The sequence below is a fragment of the Notamacropus eugenii genome, chromosome 2, assembly GCF_028372415.1.
Source record: "Notamacropus eugenii isolate mMacEug1 chromosome 2, mMacEug1.pri_v2, whole genome shotgun sequence".
Taxonomy (NCBI): Eukaryota; Metazoa; Chordata; class Mammalia; order Diprotodontia; family Macropodidae; genus Notamacropus; species Notamacropus eugenii.
The window spans coordinates 348,956,449-348,982,717 of record NC_092873.1 but is presented as its reverse complement, the minus strand read 5'-3'; the positions used below and the strand labels follow the sequence as shown (position 1 = coordinate 348,982,717).

At 44.2% G+C, this 26,269-nt stretch overlaps 1 protein-coding gene across 3 annotated transcripts; it reads right to left on the bottom strand.

Moving 5' to 3' along the window:
• Nucleotides 1-4,537: 4,537 nt before the first annotated feature.
• Nucleotides 4,538-24,124, bottom strand: KIF18B (kinesin family member 18B). Of its 3 annotated transcripts, none has more exons than XM_072645993.1 (16): nt 24,006-24,124; nt 18,552-18,881; nt 16,904-17,061; nt 15,907-16,011; nt 15,528-15,638; nt 15,232-15,429; nt 14,763-14,939; nt 14,358-14,432; nt 14,076-14,188; nt 13,462-13,657; nt 12,544-12,632; nt 9,693-9,898; nt 8,797-9,322; nt 5,953-6,042; nt 5,390-5,493; nt 4,538-5,177 (listed from the first exon to the last, which is right to left on the bottom strand). In XM_072645993.1, exons 2-16 carry the CDS (start codon nt 18,871-18,873, stop codon nt 5,050-5,052), a joined length of 2,598 nt encoding a protein of 865 aa, XP_072502094.1. In that variant the 5' UTR covers nt 18,874-18,881; nt 24,006-24,124; the 3' UTR covers nt 4,538-5,049. The 3 variants fall into 3 exon arrangements, 2 of the variants coding, with proteins under 2 accessions (XP_072502094.1, XP_072502095.1); XR_011975134.1 differs by lacking the exon at nt 4,538-5,177 and adding an exon at nt 5,697-5,781 and having other exon boundaries at nt 5,406-5,493; XM_072645994.1 differs by lacking the exon at nt 4,538-5,177 and having other exon boundaries at nt 5,382-5,493.
• Nucleotides 24,125-26,269: the final 2,145 nt, after the last annotated feature.

Sequence of the window (26,269 nt, the reverse complement as noted above, 5' to 3'; positions counted from 1 at the left end):
AGAGAGACGTGAGGGGGGCCAGATGTGCGGCTGGCGGGAGAACAGCGGTAGCGGCAGCCGCTGCAGCCTCCCTGTTATTTCCAACCCAGCAGCTCTCCAAATTAACAGGAAAGAGCGAGTGGGGAAGTTAGTGCCAGGGGGTGAGCAAGGGAGGGAGGTCTCCGAGGTGAACTGGAAAAAAAACTGCTGTATATCCTCCCGGCGAGACTCCCTGGGAGTCTTCTTCACGCACTGCACCCGCCCTAGGGATAAACTTCGCTTCCCAGAAGGCGGGTCACCGAAGCCCTGGCACACCAGCCTGATTCTTCCTCCCCTTGCCCCCACGCTCAGCAGGTGGAGGGAAAGATGTAAAGATTCTTTAACATCTACCAACCAGCACAACAGAGCACAACAGAAAGGGGAGAGGAATCATACTGAGAATTCCTTGAGGAATGGGATGCCCTGGATGAAGTCGGGGTCGGGAGTGGGGTTGACTGGGAATCAATAAGCCTCCCATAATCTCCTCCATCCCCCTTCAGTGAGAGCAGAGCTCCATGCTGGGTAGGATAATAGGGTTTTAGAGCTAGAAAGGATTTTAAGAGATCACCTAATTCAGTCTTCTCAATGTGCAGAAGAGACCCAGAGAAAAGGAATGATCTGCTTAAAGTTGAGTAGGAGAACAGACCCAGAGTCTTCGGATTTTCAATCTGGGCTTTTTTTTCACCTCCGATGCCTCCTGGGAGGCAGCATAAAGGAGATCATTCATTTGACAAGCTTGATTGCCTACTATGTTCTAGGCTTGTAGCTCGGGGGTGCAGTGGATAGACTACTGGACTTAGGATCAGGAAGACTCATCTTCAAGAGCAACCTCTGACACTGTGTGACCCTGGGCAAGTCACTTAACCCTATTTGCCTCAGTTTCTTCATCTGTAAAATGAGCTGGAGAAGGAAATGGCACATCACTCTAGTATCTCTGCTAAGAACACCCCAAAATGGGATCACGAAGAGTCCGAAATGACTGAACAACAAACAAAGTACTAGGCATTCTGCTAGGACCTGAAGATAAAAAGGTCCAAAATGAGGCTGTCTCTGCCCTCAAGGGGATTCCACTGGAGGTCCACAGAAAGGGGATGCAACGTGAATGCAGAATAGCAGATACAAAGCACTTTCCCCCTGGGATGAGGAAGAGAAGGCACGATCTCCCAGAAGCAATTTATTGGAATAGGAATTTATTGAGTAGGGGAATGACAGGTAGGTCAGATTCTTGGTATGAGAATGTCAGTCTGTCAGCTATGTGGAGGCTGAATTAGAAAGGGGAGAGACTGAAGACAGACAGTACAATTGGAAGAAGAATAAAATAGTCCAGGTAAGAGGTGATAAGGGGCTGCCCCAGAACAGGAGTTCTATGAAGGGAGCAGATGCAAGATATGCTGTGGGGTCTCATGATAAGCCTTGGCAACTAACTGGATATGAGGAATACAGAAGATAGGAGTAGAGGGTTGTAAGCTTGGCTGTCTGGAAGGATGGTGGTACCCTCCATAAAAATATAGAAGGTAGAAAGGATGGATTTAGAGAACTGTATCCAGAAAGGAGAAGGCACAGAGCTAGTCAGAAGAGGGAGTGAGTAGACTGTGATGTACGGAATGATTTCTACAAAAGCACCAAGGTGGGAGACAGCAAGATGAGAATGTGGGATGAAACAGGGCAAGTTTGTTCAACTGGGGCACCCAGTGAATGGAGTGAGGCATCGATCCACAGATCTCACAGATGACTCTTTTTATGTGAGAACAATCCAATCTTGGAGCCCCAGAGCCACCCACAGATGTCACTGCTGGAACTCTGCTGTCAACACAATGCCTGCTTCACATTTGCTCCTCTTGGCCTCTTGCTAGCTTTCTGGGAGGCTTTTCAAACAGCCAGACTTCGTGGCACCAACTCATGCCCCTCACCAAGTACACTGAGAGGCAGGGGACTGTGGAAAAAGCCCTAACGTTGAAGTCAAAACGCACAAAAAAAGTTCATTTGTAAAGAATCTTAACACTTTTTGATTACCAAGGGCAAACCATACCACAGAGCTGCTCCTTCAGGATTCTAACATCCTTCACTCCAGCCTAGCTAACTCATGTCCTGTCTGGCACCTCACCCCACCGATTCCAACCCACTCTATTCCACTGATGCTAATTTCTGGCCAGATGTTCTGCTATCATCCCACTGGTGAACAATCCTATATGATAAAGTCTCATTGAGACTAATGGGGTAAGGGAAGAGGAAAAGCATTGGCCTTTTTTTTTTAAAAGAAATGCAATTTTATTACTTTCAAGTGCAAACAGTAATTGGAACTAATGGCTAACAAAATGCTGCCAAGAGGAGGAGAGCCCAAATAAATAACTCATTTGAAATAGCATTATTTGCATACTAACAATGTTCAGAAAAATCTATTTCGTTTTTATTAAATAGGTTAAATATACCTCCTGGAATTGTTTGTACCATGAATTGGCTAAACAAACCCTTTCTTCCTGAAAGAACAAAGGGAGCTTCATTCCGGGCCTGGTTAAATGGCCACAAATTTTCAATCAGCTCTGTACCAATTAATGAAGTTTTTCACTAAACTGAATTAGGTGGTCTTGTTTTTAGTCTGTACTCCACTCCCCCTTCCCCAGGTCTGCATTCTAGTGAGAGACCCTGCTATTAAGTATAAGAATCCTAGCAAACACAGCCCTGAGGGTTATTTCAGCCTAGAGTAAGCAGGCACTCAGTAAATGCCTATTAACTATGGGAACAAAGAAGGGTGTTTAATAAAAGCCTTGGAGTCTGATGAGCAGGGCTGAGCTAGTTGTGTGTCCTGCTTTTCAACACAGTCTTTTTGCCCAGTACCATATTCTTCAAAGGAGGTAAATTCCAAGTCCACACAAACAGCTTTTGCCCCAGTCTCACAAAAGGTTCAGTATAGTACCAAAGGGGCATCAATCTAGAATAAAAGGACAGAAAGGCAATCAGGGAGAACGGTACAAATTGTCCTGGAAGGAACTCTGGCAGGGAGGACTGAAGACAAGAAGGTAAATATTTCTAGAACCCAAGAATTCTGGACAAGTTGGAACGGCTGAAAGGGGCCCTGAAGACTTATACTCTAATCACCTCATTTTACAGATGAGGAAAAAGGCCCAGGGAGAGGGAAAGCATGTTTACTTTGCTTTTAAGTGGCAAATGAATGATTTTAAAAAAGAATTTTTGATTTAAAAAATTTTTATGTTACTTAAATTTTCCCATATAACCCTGCTTTGCCCTTCACTTTTGAAGAGGACCAAGGACATCATGGGGACCAAGGACATGACAGGTGCATGACTTGAATTGAAGTGAGGCAGAGTTGCACAAAGTTGCCAGCCTCACTCTTCAGAGTTATCTGGAAGAAGTCCAGTGGCAGGACAAGTCAAGACAACGGCTTTGGCCCAGGATGCGTTAGATGACCTTGATGTCTTTAATGTCTTGCTAAGCTCTAAGCACTCCATAGCACCTGCTTTAGCATCCTTCATGGCCCTTCGAACGAATTGCTCTCATCGACCCATTCCATCAGGCAAAGTCTTCATGTGCTTAGAGGATGCATCCCCCAACCCACCTATGGGTCTGAGGGCTGTCGATCACCCTCAACCTAGTTTAGCTAGTCTGACAAGACAGTTTCACCAGGCTGTGGCCACTGCCCATGCTACAGCTTCTTGGAGCCACAGGTGAGAGTGTCAGGTGGACATCAAAGGTGGATGAGCAGCCCTGAAAAGGGTTCAGCAAACCCTCACAGCAAAGACGTTGGGATTGAAACTTCTAGCCCATGTAGATCTGGAGCTGTTCTCTGCAACTCACAGGTTAAGTTACCCTGAAGGAGAGTGTAAGTGATTTTCCCATGGTCACACAATGATCATGTGGCAGAGCTAGGATTGGAGCCCAAAGTTTTTGGATTCTGAAGTGCCAGGCTTCTAGCCATGATGCTAGCTTTTTTTTTTTTTGGTCAAATATTTATCTAATACCTATTACATGCAAATTGCTGGAAAGAAAATAACCTGTTCTTCTTCTCAATGTGCTTACAATCTAGTCAGGGTTAGAAAAACCTTCTGTTTTCAAATTGACTCTTATCTGTTATTCCAACACTTACTGAACGTTCAATACCTGGTCTGTCTGTAGTGCCCTGTCCTGGGTAGGTTGTGGGGGAAAGTATTTAAAAATTTACTGTCTACTAAATAGCTACAGTATCTCTTTTTGTAATGGCAAAGAATTGGAAATTAAAGGGATGCCCATGAACTGGGGAATGGCTGAACAAGTTATGGTATACGATTGTGATGGAATACGATTGTGCTATAAAAAATGAAAAGCAGGATGGTTTCAGAAAAACCTGGCAAGTCTTATATGAACTGATGCAAAGTGAAGTGAGCAGAATCAGAATATTATACACAATAACAGCGATATTATCAGGATGATCAACTGTGAAAGACTATTCTGATCAAGATAATCACAAAGGGTCCATGATGAAAAATGCTATTGACTTCCAGAGAGAGAACTGAGGAACTCCGAATGCAGATTGAAGTTTATTTTTTTGTCTGTGTTTTTGTTTGCAACATGGCTAATATGGCAACATTTTGTATGACTTCATATGTATAATTGATACCAAATTGCTTGCCTTCTCAAGGATGGGAGAAGGGCAGGAGGGAGAGAAAGAATTTGGAATTCAGAATTTTAAAAAATCAATGTTAAAAATATTTTTACATGTTATTGAGAAATATTTAGCAAGATAAAAATAATTGGACAAAAAAAGTTTATAATTTACTTTAGAAGGGAAAATACACACACATAAGAAAGAACACTTTAATACATGTATATGAATATAAGTACTAGCTGATTACAATAAGAGCATTGGAGAGGAAGAGAAAGTAATTCCAAGGAATCAGATGGAGTTAATTAGGAAAGTGTATTAGGTGAGGAGTTAAATTGTCAGTTGATCTTGAGTTGATGAAGAAGTATAGAATGTCAAGACAAGCATGGGGCAGACGAAGCCAAGGTGATAAGCACAGAAGACACATCCTGTTCTCAGGACCCCTTGATGATGGTTTTGCCTGTGCTGGGCCGGATCCCAGTCAGTGGGACTCCTCCAAACCCCAGTGCCGTGTCCTTCCTGTTCCTCTGGCTGCCTATCCATCGGGGGCTGGAGGAGGGCTCTGATGAGGAAAGAAGAGAATTATGGAGGGCTTCTGTCCAAGGGTTCCATTTTTATCTAGCATCTCTCTTCTTAGGGTCCCTTTAAGTACTTGAAGATTTTAATTTATGGAACTGAGAGATGAAGGGCAGGTCTTTCCCTGACTTTGCCCACCCTTCATCTGGTACTTACTGGCCTTAGTTAAACCTCTCTACTCTCTTTCCCACTAGTTACCTGGGATAGCAAGGGGACCCCCTGGCTTTTTCATGGTACTGGTGTGAAGTCTGGCAATTCGACTCCGGCCCTGAGGGGCAGCCTGTGTACAGGAAGCTGAAGACCTAGTGAAAAAAGGAAATGGAAAGGTCAGAGATGCCACTCTCTCCCCACTAAAGTGAAGACTGAAAACCCCCAACTTAACACTGAGCCCTGGGAAGGGGGGATAACTAGGTACTACCAGAAACTTCCCAGAATCTGTGAATAAAGCAGTGACACTGTCCAGTCATTGGATTCAGTCAGTTATGATTCAAATGGAATGTCTTACCCATAAAGAGAGTGACTAATCAGCCAGAAGAATACTGATGCTCAGCAATCTGATCTTGTTTGAACATCAAATAGCAGGGAAAAGCCTGAACAAGTAATGGACACAGATAACTAGACCTGAGAATTTCATCTGCATACAGGAACTTGGCTGTCTGCCAAACAAGGTGCTCCAGGGGGTAGAGCTCAATAATGATTTAGTTCAAATATCAGAGCTGGCAGGGCACAATGTTACTGGGACCCCGATTCTAACTCCTTACCTCAAAGGGCGTCTTCTCTTGCAGGCAGAGCTGCCATGAAGGGAAGATGCTGGCTTGGGACCCTTCATGGTGAATAGTGGCATGGTTCCCCTGAAGGAAAAAGGAAGGTGAAGATCCTCAGATCAGAAAAGAAAATTAAGGATCGAGCAGTTTCTTCCTTCTGTCCACACCCTAGCCCAGCGCTTACTGGGTGGGAGAGGGGACTAGATGACCTCTAAGGTCCCTTTCAACTAAGATGCTGTGATTCCTTTCTTCTCTTTCACTCCCTTTGCTGACAGCTGAGTGACAGGCCCATTCTGGGAGAACATCCAGATGTCAGCTTCTGACACGTCCTGGGAACTGGAGTTCAAAAAACCTTTCCACTTGCCCATCTCCAAGGTTAGTTTTTGATGCAGTTAGTGCTAGAGTTGGGGGTTGGGGTGCTGAGGCAGGATAAAATCTTGTCATTGTTTGAGGGCCCCAAATTATCCCTTCACTTTCTACTAGACTTAACAATCTTCGGATGCCTCAGAAATCAACCTGATCTGGGTGCTGCTCACTGACTAAGCAGACACCCCATTTGTTTGGTTGGTGGGGGAGAGGGGAATATCCCTTGCATTCCCACTGAAAAAATCAGCTCAATAACTTTTGCTGGAGACTGTGAAATTCCCCTCACCCTGCTTGTATACAAGCATATGTGGGGATGGAATTGGAATGGATGGAATTGCATATGTGGGGATGGACCTGGAAAAGGAAAATGGCAGTTGTGGCAGTGTGATGAGAGAAACAGTATGGTATATTGGGAAGAGCACCTAAAAGTCTGCATTCAAGGCCTGGCACCAGGACTTCCTAGCTGCATGACTCCAGAGAAGATGCTTACCTCCCCAGATATCAGTTCTCTTATCTGTAAAAAGCAGGTGATTATGATTGTACCACTGACCTCCGAGTGGTGAGGAGAGCACCTCAGAAGGACACAGAAATGTGGACTCTTGCTGGCAAGAGTGACAACAGGAAAGGCTTGGTGGAAGGTGCTGGTTGGATTCCAAAGATATTACAAAAGTCTGCTAAAAGGGCCACATTGGTTTCCTTAATAATTTCTTCTTCCAGATTTCTGCTTCAGCTCCACATTGCCTGTCCCCGCCTTTTCCCTCCCCTCCTAAGTCAAGGCTCCATAAGTCACCCAAGGGAATAATTAGAAACTTGTTCTTGGCTAAGGGCTTTGAGACATTGGCAGCAATGGCATTGCTGTGTGAAAGAAAAGAAGCCACAAGGGAGACTGAGCCCTCCAGCACACCCTAGTGTCCTGAGACTGTGGAGCAGAACAAACCAGGAAGAAAGGGAAACTTGGCCCGCAAGTTTCCAAGATGAGCCTGTTCCTTACTTCCAGTTGTAGATCCCTAGGATCTCAAAGTTGGACATAATCCTAGATGCCATCTTGTCCAGTGGGTGGCTGAATAAGACTTTATCACACACCTGCCAAGGCGGTGGTCTCTCCTTTGCTGGAGGACCTCAAATGAGATCTTCTCAAGGAAGCCCAATTCATTTTTTGGATAGTTCTGATTATTAGAAGAGGTTCTTTATAGCAGACTGAACTCTGCCTCCCTGCAATTCCCACTTACTGCTCCTAAGTTTGTACTTTAACTGCAGGGACAATAGAACAAGTTGAATCCGCCTTGCACATGATAGTCCTTTATATACTTAAACAGAATTATCATGTCTGCTCCAAGTGTTTTATTTTTCAGGCTAAACAGTTCCATCCAAGGCTCCAGGTAACATGATCTCAAGGCTACCGCCCATCTTGCCTCCAGATGCTCTCCACCTTCTTCATGTCTTTCCTATGATAGCACACCCAGAACAGAACAGAACATTCTGGCTGTGGCCTTCTCAGGGCTGAGAACAGCCCTACTGTCACCTGGCTAGTTCTGACACTAGTTCTCCACTTCTCTGAATGCAGTCCAGAATCAAAGCAGTTTTTCTGGGTGTCCCACCGAGCCTTCAGTACTCTCGGATCTGTTCCCAGTGAATTCCAATCTAGCCTCATACTGTGAAGCTGACTTTTTGAGACCAAGTGTTCAATTATTTTATACTTAAGTCTTACTTTAAATTTCATCTTAGTGTTTTTGGCTCAGTGTTCTACCCTGTGAAGATCTTTTTGGATCCTGACTGTCATCCAAAGTGTTAGCTATCCCTCCAAGGTTGGGGTCATCTGCAGATTTAATAAGCTTGCCATCTCTGTCTTTATCCAAGCCATGGAAGACCATGTTGAATGGCACAAGGCCAAGTGGAGATCTGTGGAGCACTCTACCAGACACCTCCCTCTAAGTTAATATTAAAGCATTAATGACTGTTCTTTGGTTACAGCTTTTTAATCAGTTCTAAATACTCCCAGCTGTACTATTCTATAACCTTAAACTGTACCAAAAGAATTCCCCTGATCTACTAACCTAGAAGCCCTGTTCAGAATGGAAATATGAGTAGTCTGGCATGACCTGTTCTTGATGAAGGCTCCTTATGATCACTGATTCCTTCTCTAGGCGTTTACTAACCATTCCTTTAATTAAGCATTCTAGAATTTTGTTAGGAATTGAAATCAAGTTTGCTGGCCTGTACACAGTTTGTAGACTTCTCATTTTCAAAAATTACATTTGTTCTCTTTAATCTTATAAAGCCTTCTTCCTCTGTCCTCCATGAGCTCCCAAAAATCACTCAACAAACACATCTGCCAGGTTTTTCACTGCCTTAGGATGAAGCTCTTCTAGGCCTGATACCTTGAGCTCAAACCTTTCCTTTTCTATCTATTGAACATCCCTAATCCTTGTGCTTTTGGCACAGCTGGTCAGAAGGGATAGGAAGAAAAAGGCTTACCTGGGAATGAAGGGTTTATCCATCTTGTTCAAGGCAGCAGGGACATTCTCCCAGCTGAGGAATTCAGAGGCAGTGGGCTTCAAGAGGGGCCCCTCAGACAGGTCAAAGGTGGCATTGAGGTTTCGGGTAGGTAGGTTGAGAGGAGTAGAGCAGTTCTGCACAGAGGATGGGCCCAGGGGCACCCGGCTTTTGACAACAGTAGCTGAGCAAAGGTGGAGAAAGGGTCTAGTAGATGCAACCTCCATCTTAGGGGTGCTGAGTCCTGGGGAAGGCCCTTCTTGGGGCAGAGAGTCTTTCCCTGCATGGGGCAAAGACTTCCTTTGTCGTTTGGCCTCCAGTTTAGAGGAACAGTGGCTGTTCAGTTCAAGTGAGCTTGACTCATCTGATCTCCTCCTCTTCTTCTTCCTCGGAACCTGAGAGTTTTGGGGTGAGAGGGCTGAAAAAGGTGGGAGCCCCAGCATGGGCAAAAGCCCACTGAGACGTCTTGCCATGTTTCGTGTTGTTGGCCCAGAATACGTTGGAGGTGCTAGATATAGAGAAGAGAAAAGTTCAGAGTTGGAGCAGAACCTGAGCTCGAGTAGGGCAAGGAATAGTCTGGAGGACAAGGTGAGGAACATGAAACGAAGAGATCAAAGAGCACTGAGTGTCTAAATGTCTCACCACCCCTATACCAGCACTTAGACCCTTCTAGGCTCAGGCAAGGGATGTTTTTAAATGCTCTTATTTGATTACAGCTAAACTCATGACCACATTTTTAATTTCTCCCAGCTCAGGCCTAGCCTTCCATCCTAGCACTTTACTTGCTGCTCTGGTCACTTGGGTCACACATGAAGGCACCCAGTCCTTCTTTACAGACAAGGTGAGGCAGAGGCCTGGGCTTCTGAGATGATACTCACTTGATTCTGGGGACAGTTCCTGGGACAAAGGTATTCCTCTAGCTGGGCTGGGAGTATCAGCTACCTCCTTCCATGGCACTGTCTTCTCATCTTGAACCAGTCGTTTCACTGCCTCAAACTCCAACACCATGTCTGGTGTCAGGAGATTGGCTTCCCTGAGAAGAGAGTACTGCCGCTGGGCCACATGCAGCACCATCAGGGCTAGCCTGGGGATGAAAGGAAGAGTTACATCATTCCCATCCTCCTCACCTCCTCCAACCCTAGCCTGGGTTATTGATGAGAAAGGACACCTCAGACTTATCCCATTCAATTGCTTTCTACTTGCCAGCCAAGAATTTCCAAGTGAGGCCAAGAAAATGACATGTCTCCTCGAATGACCACTATTTCCATCATTGCTTTGCTATAGACCTCAGTTCCTTCCTTACCGTGCCTCAGTTTTTCCTTTGGCCAAACCTAAGAACTCAGTGGGAATGAAGCAACTCATACTACTCATTATGAGGCATTGCATATAGCAAGGAATTTATATGACAAAGATACAGGTGTGCCTCACTTTATGCAACAGGTATGGCCCTATAACAAATCCTATTCTAAATACATTATTAAGGGAAATTGGTGGATTATTAGTTTTCTCAAGTTATACTGTTAGCTTCCAAACTTCCTTAAAGAGATGCACAGCCATAAATAAACAATGGTACTATGACTTCTCAATTAGCTGGATGGGGTTTTATCCATGGCAAATATTTTTTCTAGAGATGATTTCTACATATTACACTATACTCTTCTGAGGTATCATCTTTGACATCAGCTGGCTCAGGGACAGCTTGTGCAACACATCGCTGTGAAGGAAAAATTGCTTTAAATCACAAACACATACAAGTATGTGTTTGGGATAGATTATATATGTCTAGGGTCTAAGGATCAGGCTAACTGAGTTTGGAGATGCTCATCCTTAGGAAAGCCACTTTGGAATGAGTTTTGGGGGACACAGCAACTCTTTATGACCATCTACTAAGCTATAGAGTATTTGGAATAAATCAGTTTGGCAATGTGGTATAGTGGGAAGAGTATGGGGGAAAGGCCAGCAATCTCAGCTTTGTCACTAACTAACTGTGGAACCCTGAGCAAGTCATGTTTTGTCTCTGAACCTCAATTTCTATATCTGTAAGTTGAGGGGATTAAACTAGATGGTCTTTTAAGGTCTTCTCCATCTCTGAAATGTCATCATTTTATATTCTGAAAATAAAATGACTGAATTTTTAAAAAGTCAAACATTTTTAAATTTTTTAAATTTTATTTTATTATTTATTTTATTTTTAAAATTTAAAAAATTTTTAAAAGTCAAACTTATTCAGGTCCTCTTTCTGTTCTGATTTATATACAATGCATGTCTCTTGAGGACAGGGGTTGTTTTGGCATTTTCCTTTATATTCTTAGTGCCCTGCACAGTGCCTGAGATATAGGAAATGCTTAATAAGTGCTTGTGGTTGGTTGACTAAAAAACTATGACAATCTCTTCCCCTTATCTATACTTTTTGCTTTCTGCCAGCCTTTATGCCTATCGTTTCATTCTGTCCTCTTATTAGCTCTCAGAGGTAGCTATGACAGAGATTATTTTCTCCATACTACAGATGAAGAAACTGATACAAACTCGGAAAGACCTCAAGACAGGATATGACTTATGTGAGGCTCACTCAGCAGCTTAGTTGCAGAGACAGAATTAGAACCCAAGGCTGTCTCTACCAGAGTATACCAATCATGTAAACTATCCTTCTGGCAAGTACTTGGAGTTCTCTGTGTAGTGTGGAGGGGTAGGGGGCTCTGAGAAAGAAGGCTGAGGGAGGCATTCTGCCAACTTGTCCCTCCCTCTCCTGAGACCCTGCAGAGCTGACAGCAGGAGACAGATAATGAGCCACTGATTATTCAGACTGCAGTGTTTTTTGCTGACTTGGGAACAGACACTCCCCAATAAGAAATAAAATTAAACAGGCCCTTCTGTCCAGAAGCTTTAAATACACTGCCAAGCGTGAAGCATGTTGGGAGGGGTTGGCAGCAGGGAAGCCAAGTGGCACAGGATTGATGTACTGGAGGCCAGAAAAGAAATATTAATAGTAATAATAGTACAGTCACATATCCATGATCCTCACAAGAGAGAATCATGGCACAAATAATTCAAATCTTCTTTGATTTGGGGCTGTTTTTGTATTTATGCTTAAATAAATGTACTCCTGATACCTAGGGAATCCAAAGTCAATCCAAACCCAATCATGAAGCCACAGAGTGAAGACCTATATCAGGAAGAACTAAAAAGTTGTCCATCTCTGTTCCTAACTTCATGTTGAAAATGGACAGCATCACTCCCTATCCTAAAAAGCCAAGTACTCAGAGTCAAGAGGACCTGAGTTCAAATCCAGCCTCAGACACTCACTAGCTGTTCGACCCTGGGCAAGTCACTTAACCCCATTGGCCCCCTCTCCCCCACAAAACAACAAAAAAACCCCAAATCAAAGCCAAGTACTAGCTTAAGCAGAATTGTCCTTGCTTTAAATCTGCTCTCTTTCTGGCTCATACCTTCCCAGAGGACAGAGAGAAAATACAATGTTTAGATTACAGAAGCCCTCTCCTTTCAGCACATGAGACATCTGCTGGGCTGCAAGCTCCGTGGAAGAGTGAACATAAATAAAGATGGTGAGACATAAATAGAGTAGGTGATAATATCAACAAGAAGTAGAGTAAGACCTCCCTCAGATAACTAAGTGGATAATCCAGAGCTGACTGTAACAGGATCCTGCCAAGTCTTTCCTTTCCCTGTATTATCCCTTAAATTGTAGGTTAGATTTAAAAAGAGACCTACCTCTTGGTCTTGTCTTTGTACACCTCTGGTGGTGTGAGGCTGCCCAATCCTGGTTTGGGCTCTAGGGCTAGGACAGGAGGCTTCTGTACCTGATGGAAGGCAAGGAGTTACATAGACACAGAGCCTATGATGTCTTTCCCCTTCAAGCTGTCTCTTACCCATTAACCAAGCAACTCCTGAAAAACCCCAACCCCACGTCCTTCCTCTAAGCCTCCCTAGGTAGATCAGAGCCCAGTCTAGATACTGAGCTAGATTATTTTTTAATCTCCCTCAGCTAACTCATTCTACTCTCTACCCCATTACATATTTACTTGATCTATAGACAATGTAAATATAGCAGCCTGGCTTTTTTGCATGTCAGTCCTTTGTATAGGACTATATTAGTGTCTCCTTAGAATGTAAGACCTTTAAGCAGTATTGAGTCTTTGAAGCCTCTTTTCTTTTTTTAATTATTTTTTTCAGTTAAAAAAAATGTATTTTCTCTCCCCTCCATTAAAACAAAACAACAACAACAAACCCTAAAACTCTTATAAGAAATTTACTTAGTCAAGCAGAACAAATTCCTACATTGGCCAGGTCCAAAAAGTTTTGGTTTCATTCTCTACCTTGAGTTCTATATAATCTCTTAATAGTCAGCCCAGGACCACACACAATTAGGCCTCCAGGGCAGCTTTTGTGAAGATGCTGACATTGATTTGTCCTGATATAGAAAAAATGGCACCTGAAACCTTGCCTTGTTCCCATACTCTATAAAGAGATCCAGATGTCCTTAAATAACTTAAGGCTGCTCTAAGGTAATCCTGCTAAGGGGACTTTAGACCTGAGGAATTCTCTCAGCACTTGGGGAAAAGAAGAAGCTGGAGGAATCTCTCCCAATTGACTTGTCACTCAATTCTCTTGGTTCAGCTTCAGAAATACCTTTTTTATGGTACTTTCATCCCTCTCCTTCATTGACTCTTGTGCTTGAGAACCGAGAAGGGGATTCAACACCTCTTTATCCCCCACTTGAGTCTCCATATTCTCCTCTTGGGGAGTTTCAGGGCTTGAGGAGAGCTCTGGAGAGTAGGACTGACAAGGATGACGGCTCAGTGGAGGCAAGTCAGGAAGGCTGAGGCTGAGGGGGAAGTAAAGGCTAAAATGAGAAGCAAGAAAGATAGAGAATGGGGAATGGACAACAGAGGGCTTTAAAGAAGAAGGTAAAGTTAAGCTCCCTGGCACCAGGGTAGCATACAATGACCACTGATAGACTTTGACCAGTCAACGAGCATTAACCATGGTTCTGTAGAAGGAAGAATTATTTTCTTATTTGAGGACATTGAAATCCTAAAATCTTAAGTTCGGTATGTACCAGAAACCTGTGGACTGAGGACTGGGCTGCAACCTTAGCTATGAATAGAATCCTAGTTCCCTAACTACCTTTGCCAGCAAGTCCTGTGCACAGACACTAGGGAAAAAGGGGAGAAAGATTTAAAAAACAGCTTAGCTTCCCCTTTTCCCACTTCAGATAAGGACTGGACAGGGAGGATACTTACTCTGGCTGCAGAGGGCTAGTGCAGAGAGATGGCTTGGGCAGCTCCGGGAGCTCCTGTGGGGTGATCCTTGCTCCTGCTTCATAGACCTGGAGCTTTTCCCGTAGGGTAGCCACCTAGAACACAAGCACCCTCACTCATCAAAGCCCTGGATCCAGATGGAAAACATAAGTTTAGCTTGGGAAGAGGAGAGAGGGAGGAGTCAAGAAAAGCAGGTCTTCAGCTTTGTAAGGATTCCCTTGCCCTCTTCCAGACCCAAAAGCCCTGAAGCTCCCAGGTCTTTACCTCAGCCTGAAGCTGCTGGCAGATGGTGGCATACTGGCTGATGTGACAGTTCAAGCTGATCACGTTGCTCTTGAGCTGGGAAGAGGAAGCTTCAGTTACATACCGGAGAGCAGTCAACCCCTCCTGTTCCTCCCCCCATTCCCAGCCACCTTACAGTTTGGGTATTTTGCTCTTGTGTTTCTGTCACCACGTCGTGGGTATGTAGTCTCTCTACTTCCCATTACACTGGGATCTCCATAAGGGTGAAGACTCTGTATTCTTAATGAGGCTTTAAGCTCCCCTTGGCCATGTCATCCTTCCTGTGCTTCTGTCTTGCACTAACACTCTTAATCTGGGGCCCTCACACCCCATTCCCCTCTATCTACAATGACTTCTGCTTGCCCCAACTGCTAGGCAGGTACCCACCGAGAGCTTGATCTCCTTTGCACGGTCAGCATACTTGAGGGTGTTGTAGGTGTCCTCATAGGCCAGGGCAGAGGGACTGACAGCAGCAATCATCACTGTCCGGCAGTTCCCTCCTATCGAATCCTTTAGCAAACGGGTTAGCTTGCTGTCTCGGTATGGCACATGGGACTTCCGACCCTTTGAGGAAGTATATGTGTACATTTGGCCAAGCCAAATGAACTCTCTGGTTCTGGGCAAGAAGCAGCAGCTAAGAAGGACCAGTGCTCAGGCCTAGACTACAGGAGACATGAAGCTTCTCCCCTTCTCCATCTAAGCCCCAAACTCGGCAGAAAAGCAGCCAGGGAAGGTGAGTATGCTTGTCAGGGTCAGACACCAGCTCTCTCTCACCTACCACCTGAACCACCCCAACTCTCCCACTTTCAGCTCTCACATCCATTCACCTCCTGAGGACATGGCACCTGGGGGTTACCTTTGCATCTGCCAAAGCATTCAGGACGTTAATGAGTGCCAGCAGGGAACGGTTGATGTTGGCACCCTCCCGAAGACGCTCCCCAGTAGCGTGGGTGTTTGATGCCCTCTCTGAGCCTGCTAGATCAATCAGGCTCATTTTGGCAACCTGTAGGGTCTGAGTCAGTCCTGGCACACAGTCTTGCTGCTTCACATAGATCTAGGGAAGTCAAGAAAACAAAAGCCTGTGGAATGACCAGAGCGGAAGGGAAGCAAAGAAGGAAGCCAGATCCCTACTCAAATCCCCAAGCCCCTCACCTGAAAGACTGCGTGAGAGCGAGAGGAAGTGGCATTAGCATCAGTGGGGTGTTGCTTACGATTTCGGTTCCCTCTGGTCAACATCTCCAGAAGCTGTTCAGCTGATGTTGGCTAAGGAAATAGTACTCAGAAAGAGTTTGCAATATAGTGCAACCAAGTCCCTGGTCTCCACCTGAATACCTGACTAGCTCACTAGTCCCGGACTCCTCCTGACTAACATGGGGATGTTCCTTGGGCCCATTTTCCTTTTTGAAACCTATGGTATCTCCAGTCTTCTAACTAGTTCTTAGCAGGGAAAAACTGAAAGGGGAAGGTAAGAGTTAGGAATTCCTGAGAGAGATGGGACCAATTTTTTCCCGCATGCCCCCTAATATCAAACCTGATGGAAGGAGAGTCCCTGCACCACCACACCCTTGTCTGGGTCCTCTCGGATAGCTAGGGCGCCCTTGGGATCTAGGAGATCATAGATCTGCTCATTGTACACCTGAAAAAAAAAAAAGAAGACTAAAAGCTGCTAGTCAAAGTAGGTGGGAAATCAGGGGTAGTAGGATGTAACCAAGTAGGTAGGACTGGTGGTGGTAGGGAAGTATGAGAGGAGAAAGGGTTGTTTCTGCCTGAGTTGTTAGAAAGAGTGAGGATTAAGAATGAGCTAAAAAGGATCACTTTAACCAGCTCTGAATAGGGTGCTTCACAGATATTAAGAGAAATTAATCCTTTCATGATTTTGCATCTTATAGAAGTGGGATAGAGGAGAATGGAGGACAATGGATGAGTTAATGTTACCAGTAGACAGTGGGGAAAACTGAGGTTGAGGCCCAAAGAAGGAAGAGGAACTTGGCTCAGGTCCTCTAGAAAATCAGTGACAGATACAGAACCTGAATTCTGGTTTTCTGCCTCCTACATTTGCCCTCCTTGTGATTAGAGGAGAGGAGAAATGTCTACCTCCTTGTTCAGAGGCATCAGCATTTATCTTGGTACGCAGACTGTCTTATTTCCCAAGAAAAAATGAAAGGGCAGGGGAACTGATTAGGAGAGGTGGAACTGAATAAATGTCTACAATGCTAGATTAGAGGGTGGAAATTGGAGGGACAGAATTGAATACGTGAAATTTTAAGTGTTAAAGTATGCTGGTACTTATCACTTAGTCTTTCTCACATGGCTGCCTCCATCTGCCTTTGAGTCCCTCAGCCCCAACCCACTGTCCACCACTCCCACTGCCTACCCACTCAAGCCATCTACTGAGAGTTAGTTGTGAGGCAGGAAGGCTTGACTGATAGGGGTAGGTAAGATCTGATTTAGGAAGGTTAGAAAGTGGTGTAATCAGTACTCTAGTTTTCTTCTTAAGTTTGGGGGTAAGAGGGTGGGGCTACTTGTACCTCCTGGTAGCTGATGAGAACCTCATAGCGTTTCTCCTGACGGTGGGCCTCTAGACGCCGATAAAGCTCCATCATGGTCAGGTACATGATGCCAGGGTCTCCCTCTCCTCCCAGCATGGTGTGTGTCTTCCCTGCTCCTGTGGCCCCATAGGCAAACACTGCAGGGAATAAAGGGAGATGCCACCCTAAGTTAAGGGTCAGCCCTTCTCCATCCTCTCTACAGGAAAGGATACAATGTTCTGAACCTTTCCATGAGCCAATCTCCTTGCTCAGAACTCTTCCTTCCACTCCTCTCCAGGCTTCCCTTCCTTTCTTACTTATTTATACCTTATATGCATGTATTTCTGTACAAATAATTATGTATAATATAAAACTTACAGAAATAGAAACTTAAAAAGAATGAAAGATAAAATAATATTTGATCCTAGAGTTAACAGAGAACCATTCAAGTTTGAGTAGCAGAGTGATATAGTCAGAAAAAAATCACTTTGGCAGCTATATAGAAGATGGATTGGAGGAGTAGAATTTGAGACAAGGAAACCTGAAACAGGAGGCTATTCCAATAGTCCCTGTGAGAGATGATGAAGGCTTGAACAAGGGTGGTGGCTTTAGGAGTAAAGAAAAGGGGACAAATACAAGAGGTATTGTGGAGATATAAACTACAAGATTTGGTAACTGATTGGACACATGGGGTGAGTGAGAGGAGTTGAGAACCCCAAGGTTTCAAATCAGTGTGGAAAGTATGCTGGATATGAAATCAGAGGTCCAAAGTTTGGAGCCTGGGTCTGCTACTTACTAGCTTTGTGACCTTGGGCAAGTCTATGGGGCTCTGTTTCTCAACCTGTAAAATCAAAGGATTGGACTAGATGGCCCTCTAACATCTCTTCTAGCTCTAAAGCTATGATTCAATGAACCTGGGCACCTGGGAAGAATGACGGTACCTCTACAGTAATAGGAAAGTTCAGAAGAGTAGATCTGGAAGAAATATAATGTAATGAGATATGATGTTTACCAATAAATCTATCAATAAACATTTATTAAGCACCTACTGTGTGCCAGGCACTGTGCTATGTGATGGATATCATATATCACAACCTATTTATGCCTGCTCATCCTATCTGACTCACTCTTTCCCATAAAAAATGAAAATAGGTTCTTACATACTGATCACTGCTCTGGCTTGTAAAGTACTACCTGATGAGGAAAACCTGCTGTTCATGGATTATCTGGATCACCTGAGGTGATTTTGGGGGAAAGAGTGTGAGAATATTAGCAAGAGGAGGGGAGGCATGTTCTACAGAGAATTTTGCTTACACAGCTAACATGGGAGGGATAGAGTGTTCAGTGATCATAGGTGAACAGGATAGTATAGTGTTGGAGATAAGCCCAATATTGGCTGTCACGGGGAGGACGGGATGTGAACCGTTTTCTTTCCTATTGGTTAATCATACACCCTTTTCCTTGGTGTTGTGCCATGGCCCCTACTTTAAAGACTATCATTCAAAAGGACAGAAACAATCCCTTTTTTCTCAAGAAATGGATAAATAAATATAATTAATATAGTAAAAACCACGTACACCTTTACTGTATCTCTCCTCCCTTCCTAGTATCAGGCTCTCTACACAATACTACCTGGTTGATTACTCACCTGAGCAATTATACCCCTGCAGAACCCCATCCAGAATGCTGTGGGTTGTGTGCTGGAATACCTCCTGTTGGGTGGCTGTCTCAGCAAAAACTCGGTCAAAGACAAACTTCAAATCTTTGCCCTTTTTCTTCGGACCATCATGGACACTGCCTCCCCCCTTCAGGCCAGGGAAACCTCCATCTGGCTCCTCAGGATCAAACACCAGCACTCTCCCATCCACCACCTGAACCACAGGCCTTCGATGGCTCTCCAATTCCTTTGGCGTAGGCGGCCTCACTCGAACCACTACCTTCACTGTACTGTGCTCCTCTGTCATCACCATGACAGTGCCTAGAAAGAAATAGGATAAGGATAAAGATTGAGTCCCTTCCAGCTCCAAATCTAAAATTCTGTGATCAAATTACATCTCCAGGTATGAACTAGGAAAATGCTCTACTCTCTCCCCTTCCAAACAGCTTACCATTCAGAGACCCTGTCAATTCTCCCAACTGTTTGTTGACTTACTCAGCTTTGGCGCTGTGATGCCTTAATCTGGCCCTTTGGCCCTGGTCCAGTCAATGTGTTTGCAATTCTCCACACACAGCTTGTTTATTCCCTCTCCACCCCCCCTACCCCTCCACCCAAGCCTCTAGATGCCATTGCTCTAGTTGGACTGCCCTTTCCTTCTTCATGGAGAACTCTTCTCTCTTCAAAATCTGTTGTCAAGGAAGAAATCTTTGACTCATTCAAAGACACTTGGATTAATCATTTACCCTGAGGCTGTTTAGCGTTCAATACTCACTTCACACTATATAATGTTACACTTGTTGGTCGACTGGTTTGTGCTATTCTTAAATAGTTTTGTATATGTGCTGTCTGGGTCACACAGTCAATGGCTGCTGAGCTGAGACCACAACTGACTTCTTTGCACTATACTTTATCTGCATTATCTTCATTATCTATTTGTGTCACCCTGGGAACAGATTCCTGGAAGAATTCCTGCCTCTGTCACCCCACCATCCAATTATCACCAGTTCCATGAGTAAGGCACAGCGAGACTGTGAGTTCCTTGGGATACAAGAAATAGACTTTCTATTTTTCTTCTGTTGCTGCCCCCATACCACCTAGTGAACATTTCTACATTCGTCAAATATCCCATTCACTTCAAAAAGCATTTAAATGCCCACTACATGCAAAGCACTGTCCTAGACTTAAAGACACAAAAACAAAATGGAAAATCATCCCTCCCCTTTTTGAGGGATCACAAAATTGAGTGTGTCTATAAGTCCCTCAAGAACTTATCCTTCTGTTTCCACATATTCTTTCCCCTGGCCTTTCAATCCAATTCAAACAGAAAAGTATCAAGGGGCTTAACTCAAAGAGTATATATATCACTGACTGCAGTATGAGGAGAGGTAGTAGGTTCTATGCCTGAGTGAAATCATTGTAAAGCAATAAAGCAATACTGTATAGTGAAAAGTATACGCAACTTGGGAGTAGGGGAGTGGTGAGAGTTCTAGTCTCAACTCTGCTGCTAAAAAGCTGCATGATTTTGGACAAGTTACTTAACTTCTTTGGGCTTCATTGTCTCATTTTTAAAATGAGAAGGTCAGATTCAAAAAATCTGTTTGGTGCTAAGGTGCTATAATGGTTTTTCTTATTGTGTAGATAGATAAGAGGGGCAGCTAGGTGACACAGTGGATAGGGTGTTGAGTCTGGAGTCAGGAAGACAAGTCTTCCTGAGTTCAAATCCAACCTCAGATACTTACTGGCTCTGTGACCCTGGGCAAGTCACTTAATCCTGTTTGCAAAGATACTCCAGTATCTTTGTCAAGAAAACCCCAAATGGAGTTAGAGTTGTACACAACTGAAAAATGGTTGAACAATAAAAAGAGATCGAAAGTCTGGGTTACAGAGAGAATAACATGGCCATCCAGGGTTGCTTAGATCAAAAAGTGAGACTCAGACTCAGGCTTCTGCTCACGTTGGCATTCTAACCCCTAGAGGTCATCTGTTAAAGTCTGGAGAATACAAGATCATAAAACTGGAAGGGACTTCTGAGGCTACCAAGAATCCCTTCTACAATAATCCTAACAAAGGTGGGCTTTGTTAATCTTTATACTGCTTTTATACTTCTAGTTAGGGGGCCCTCACCACACTCTGAGACATCAACCCAACATTCAATACAGACAGCTCAAATAGTTGGGCAACTGTTGCAGCGTCTACCCATTATTCCTGGTTTTACCTTCTGGGTCAAATAGAATAAATCCAATCCCTAGTCCACTTGCCTTCATATATTTGAACATAGCTATTATGCCACCTTCTAAGTTTTCACTTTTCCAAGCTAAACATGCTCAGTTCCTTCAACCAATCCTCCTTTGTTTTCCAGTGTTCCTATTGCCTACAACACTGTTCTAGAAATGCTCCAGCCTATCTCCTTCCTAAAATTCACTGCCCAGAACTGGACCCAGCATTCTAGACATATTCTAACCAAAGTCATGTTTTTCTTCATTGTATTTTATGTGGCTGTGAGAGCAGATAGATTGAGATTTTAAACATCTCCTTCCCAAAATGAAGGTGGCAACACCCAGCAACAGCAACCCTTTTGTATAGTTCTGCTTCCTACCTAGCAGATATGCTATAGTATGCTAAGCATCACACCCTTGAAATACCACATTCCTGATACATATCTTAATTAACAATGTTCTTTTACTCATATGGTTCCATTCCTTTCTTATAACATGATAAACTGGAAAAGATGTGTCTGGCTCAAATGGCTTAAGACCCACTGAGGCTATGTCCACTTGGAATGGGCTATGCCTATTTCAGATACCCACATGCCACCAACTAAAAAAGTGCCACACTGCTACCAAATTACCTACTCAAGGAATTAAAATGGACGTAGTGACTGAGTGTTGGTAACCTTCATAATCCCTGTCCATCTCTTACTGTCTCCCCAGGGGCTAGGAAATAGTCTGTTTGCCTGACAAGATATTTTTCCTCTCCCTGCGTATGACAATTTGTGCTGCTGTAGCCAAGAAGCCCAGGTCTTCATCCCTAATCCATATCTAAATGGGGGTGTGGGGGTGTCCTGACAAGTCACTTCACTCAGGGACATCAGTTTTCTTCTCCCGGAGTCAGGGAGAACAACTACTGTTCCCTCTTTCCCCAGGGGGACTGTACAGATTAATGAGAGCATATTTGCTAAGACTGTTTTCATCTGAAACTGGAAAGAATATCTGAGCCCAAAGCACTAGTAAGATGCTACTCATTTCTAACCCGGAGCAGCTCATTAAAACCTGGAGGCCAGTAAGCTGCAGAGACAGGGAAGGGAAGCCAGAGATACAGGTCATTTTCAGGATCATGATCTCTTCCAAGCCTCCAATTAGTACAAAAGTTTATTCCTTTTTTTGACAAGCTTGGCAGTGGGAAAAGCACGAGACTTGGAGTCAGACAACCTAGATTTGAATGCTGCCACTGCCACTTATTACCTGTGTGACCTTGGACAAATCACCTCCCCTCTTCTGAAAAATGAGGGGTTTGGACTCTGAGGTGCCACCCCGTCACAAATCCTAGGACTCCATGCTGTTGTAAAGGAAACTGACAACCATTCCTGCTCAACTTGGGGTTGTGAAAGCACACTTTTCCTGTTTATAGAGATACTATGAAAGGAAAGGGAGCTCAATTACAAAGAAGGATGAAGTACTTTGCCCCCAGCACCTTTAAAGTTAAGGGGAAAAAAATGTACAGACTTCCCCCAGGACCTACTTTATAAGAGCCCTTTAAAAGTTTGCTTTATGTACATTATCTCATTGCTCTCTTTTCTCATCCAGTCTAGTCAAACTTCTAGTCATCCAGGCAGGAGTCCTCAAAGTTGTCCTTAACTCTTCACTCCAAATATCCAATGAATTGCCATGTCTTGTAGAATCTACCTCCACTTCATCTCCTGTAATCATCCCCAACTGCCCTCATTATCTTTTACCTGGCTACTGCAATAGCCTCCAAATTGTTGTTTTTCTGTCCCCCTCCTCCCATCTTTACAATCCCTCCGCTTCCTAATCCATCCTCTATACAGAGGCCAAAGTAATATTCCGAACGGAGCACAAGTCTATGTCACTCCCCTATTCAATAAACTCCAGTGGCTCCCAATTGCTTTTAGGATCAAGTACAAACTCCTTTGGCATTTAATGTCCTTTACAACATAGTTCCAACCTACTGTCAAAACTTCATTAAATGTTACTCCACCTCATGGCCCCTGACAGACCAGCCAATGTCCTTGTTACAGTCTTTCATGTGTTACATTGTCTCCCTTCTCTATGTCTTTGTACTGGCTGCTCCCCACCTCCTCTTATAATTCCTTCAAAGTTCAGCTTAAGCCCCACCTTGTTATTGCTAATACTCTCCCTCCTACCTTTTCTCTAATTACTTCCTATTTATTTATATTTATCTATTATATATTTATGTCCATACATACTGTCTCCTCTGTTAGGATGTAAGCTCCTTAAGAGTAGTTTCATTTTTTGAATTTGTATCCCCAACATCTGTGGGGGTAGCATATAGTGAGTGGGTGCTTAATAAATGCTTGTTGACTGATTCCCCCTCCCCCAATATAGGGCTCTCCACCCCATTAATAAATCAATAAAAACATACTAAGAGCCAACTATATGTCAGGCACTGTGTTAAGAGCTGTGGATACAAAGAAAGGCAAAAGATAGTCCCAGACCCTGAAGCAGTTCACAGTCTAATGGAGGAGACAACAAGCAAACTAGATAGAAACATATTTATAAATACCATAAATTGGAAATAATCAACACAGCGAAGGCAGCAGCATTAAGGGGGATCAAGAAAGGCTTTCCGTAGAAAGCGGGATTTTATTTTGTTTATACTTTTATTAAGTTCCTGTTCTCTCTCCCAACAGAATGAAAGCTCCCTGTAGGCAGGGGTTGTTTCATTGTTGTCTCTGCGCCCCCCAAAGCCTGGTACACATTAGGTGTTTAATCAGTGCTAGGTGATTTGGGAATGACATCCCTCCCCATCCAGAGGGGACCTTATTCAAATGTTTCTTTTTGGCAGCATCAGTTTCACTCCCATCTTATAGATTCCAGTAGGAAGATGGGAGTTTCAACCACTCTGATGCAGATCATGGTTGACCCTTGGCCTGAGGGCTTGGACTGTCCTCAGTCATCATTTGACAGATGAAGAAACTGAGGCCCAGGGCGGATACAGTGACTTCTCCAAGGACATTCATACAGCAAGGCTTGAGCCCAGATGTTCTGATTCCGGGACCATGGAGGGAGAGGGAGATGCTCCGTCATCCGGAAGTGCTCCTCCACCCCTCCCTCCCCCCTCCCCCCAGGTGTCAGGGTGGGGGAGGGGAACGGCCGGAGCTGTCAGCTCCCCAGGCTAGATACAGCCGGAGCCTCAGAGACTCGGGAGCGGGTCTGGGGCCCGCAAGGCAGGTCAGAGGCTTCTTACCCTTGGTCTGTCCCACGCCGTGGTGGCCGCCGCTGCCCCGGTCCCTCTCAGACTCGGACAGACGCCTCTCCCGCTTCCCTTCCCCGCCCCCCACCACCCCTACGGCTCGGGCGCAAGGTCTAACTTCCTCCCTCTACTCCACCCGGCCACGGGCGCCAACCGCCACTTCCGCTCTCGGCCAGCCCTTTCAAATTAGCCCGGCCCGGTGCTTTCGTTCTTTTCATTGGTTACTTCTCAGGACTCTCATTGGATCCCTTCGGACCAATAGGAAAAGAGTCCTTAAAGGCACAGCAGCTTTTTTTCCCCCTTCCCTAAGTCCCTGTCTTCCTCTGCACATGCGCAAAACTTTTTTTTTTTTCTTTTCGGCTTGCTGGGAGTTGTAGTCTCTGAAAGATGACCAAGCTAAATGTAGAACTCAAAGGAGAATGATGCAAATTTTCCGAACAGAGAAGGAAGTTCCTTTGGGGCGCAGAGCAATGGCCAGAAATGTTGGAAGTTCTCCAGCGCAGCTCCTGCATAAATACAGCCATTTAAAATAAAACGAAAACAAAATTCAAACCTAAGTAGACAAAAGCAAGACTTAGAGGGTAGATTGGCCTCAAGTGACAGTGAATGACACGTACCAACTATTTAATGCGGCTTGCACAAACAAGGTCAGCTGAGTTCAGACTGGAGCCTGCGTAGACTCTCAGCGCCCATCGCGATGCAGGGGAGATGGGCCACTGTCTCTGGCATTTCAGATAGGCTCAGGACACAGGGATGATGATGCTTGCTGCATTGGAACACGGAGTGTGTAAACTCGAAGTTGGACCTTTGTGTGGAAGGTTAAAAATGCCATAATATCCGTTGGATTTCTCAATGACATTAATTTTGAAAGCCTTGTAGTATGTTGCATAAGACTCTTCTAATTGATGAAGGAAATGATAATGACTTGATGCTGTGTGCCTGGGTGAGGAGAGGGATTGAAGAGGAGAGACATTCAGTCCTGTTTCCAGCATGGGCATTTGTGGTTCCACACTTTCCTCAGGAAGGGCAGCAGCTAGGTGGTGCAGTGGATAGAGCACCAATGCTGGAGTCCTCGGACACTTGACACTCACTAGCTGTGTGACCTTGGGCAAGTCACTTAACCCTAATTGCCTTATCCTGGGTCATCTCCAGTCATCCTGACGAATATCTCTGGTCACTGGATTCAGATGGCTCTGGAGGAGAAGTGAGGCTGGTGACCTGCACAGCCCTCCCTCACTCAAGACAAAGTGAAGTGCAAGTCATGTCATTATTTCTCTGATTTCTCTGATGGCATGGTCTTCTTTGGCAATGAAGGATGAACACACGTACACAAACACACACATTTTCTTCAGGAGCAACTCAAAGAAGGAGAAGGAGAGGAAGAAAGACTCCTTGGAAGACAGATATGTAGCCAAAGCTATTGTTCAATTGTGTCTGACTCCTCCTGACCCGACACCAACCCTTCTATCCTCCACTGTCTCTCAACGTCTGACCAAGTTCATGTTTGTTGCTTCCATGACATGCTACCCATCTCATCCTCTGCCCTCCTCTTTTCCTTTTGCCTTCAATCTTTCCCAACATCAGGGTCTTTTGCAGTGAGTCCTGTCTTCTCATTATGTGGTCAAAATACTTAAGCTTCAGTATTTGACCTTCCAATGAATAGTCTAAATCAATTTCTCTAAGTATTGATTGATTTGACTTCCTTGCTATCCAAGGGATTCTCTATAATTTGTTGTTTAACCCACTCATTCTTTAGAATTAGGCTGTGTAGTTTCCAATTAGTTTTTGGTTTATATGTCCATGGCCTTTGAATACATATAATTATTATTGCATTATGATCTGAGAAGGATGCATTGACTATCTCTGCCTTTCTGCACTGTATTGTGAGGTTTTTATGGCCTAGTACATGGTCAATTTTTGTATATGTGCCATGTACCACTGAGAAAAAGGTATACTCCTTTCTATCCCCATTCAGTTTTCTCTAGAGATCTATCATATCTATCTTATCCAGAGTTTTATTCACCTCCTTAACTCCTTTCTTGTTTATTTTGAGGTTAGATTTATCAAGTTTGGAGAAGGGGAGGTTGAGGTCCCCCATGACTATAATTTTGCTGTCTATTTCTTCTTGTAACTCCCTTAACTTCTCCTCTAAGAATCTGGATGCTATACCACTTGGAGCATATATGTTTAGTAATGAAATTGCTTCGTTGTCTATGGTGCCTTTTAGCAGGATATAGTTTCCTTCCTTTTCTCTTTTG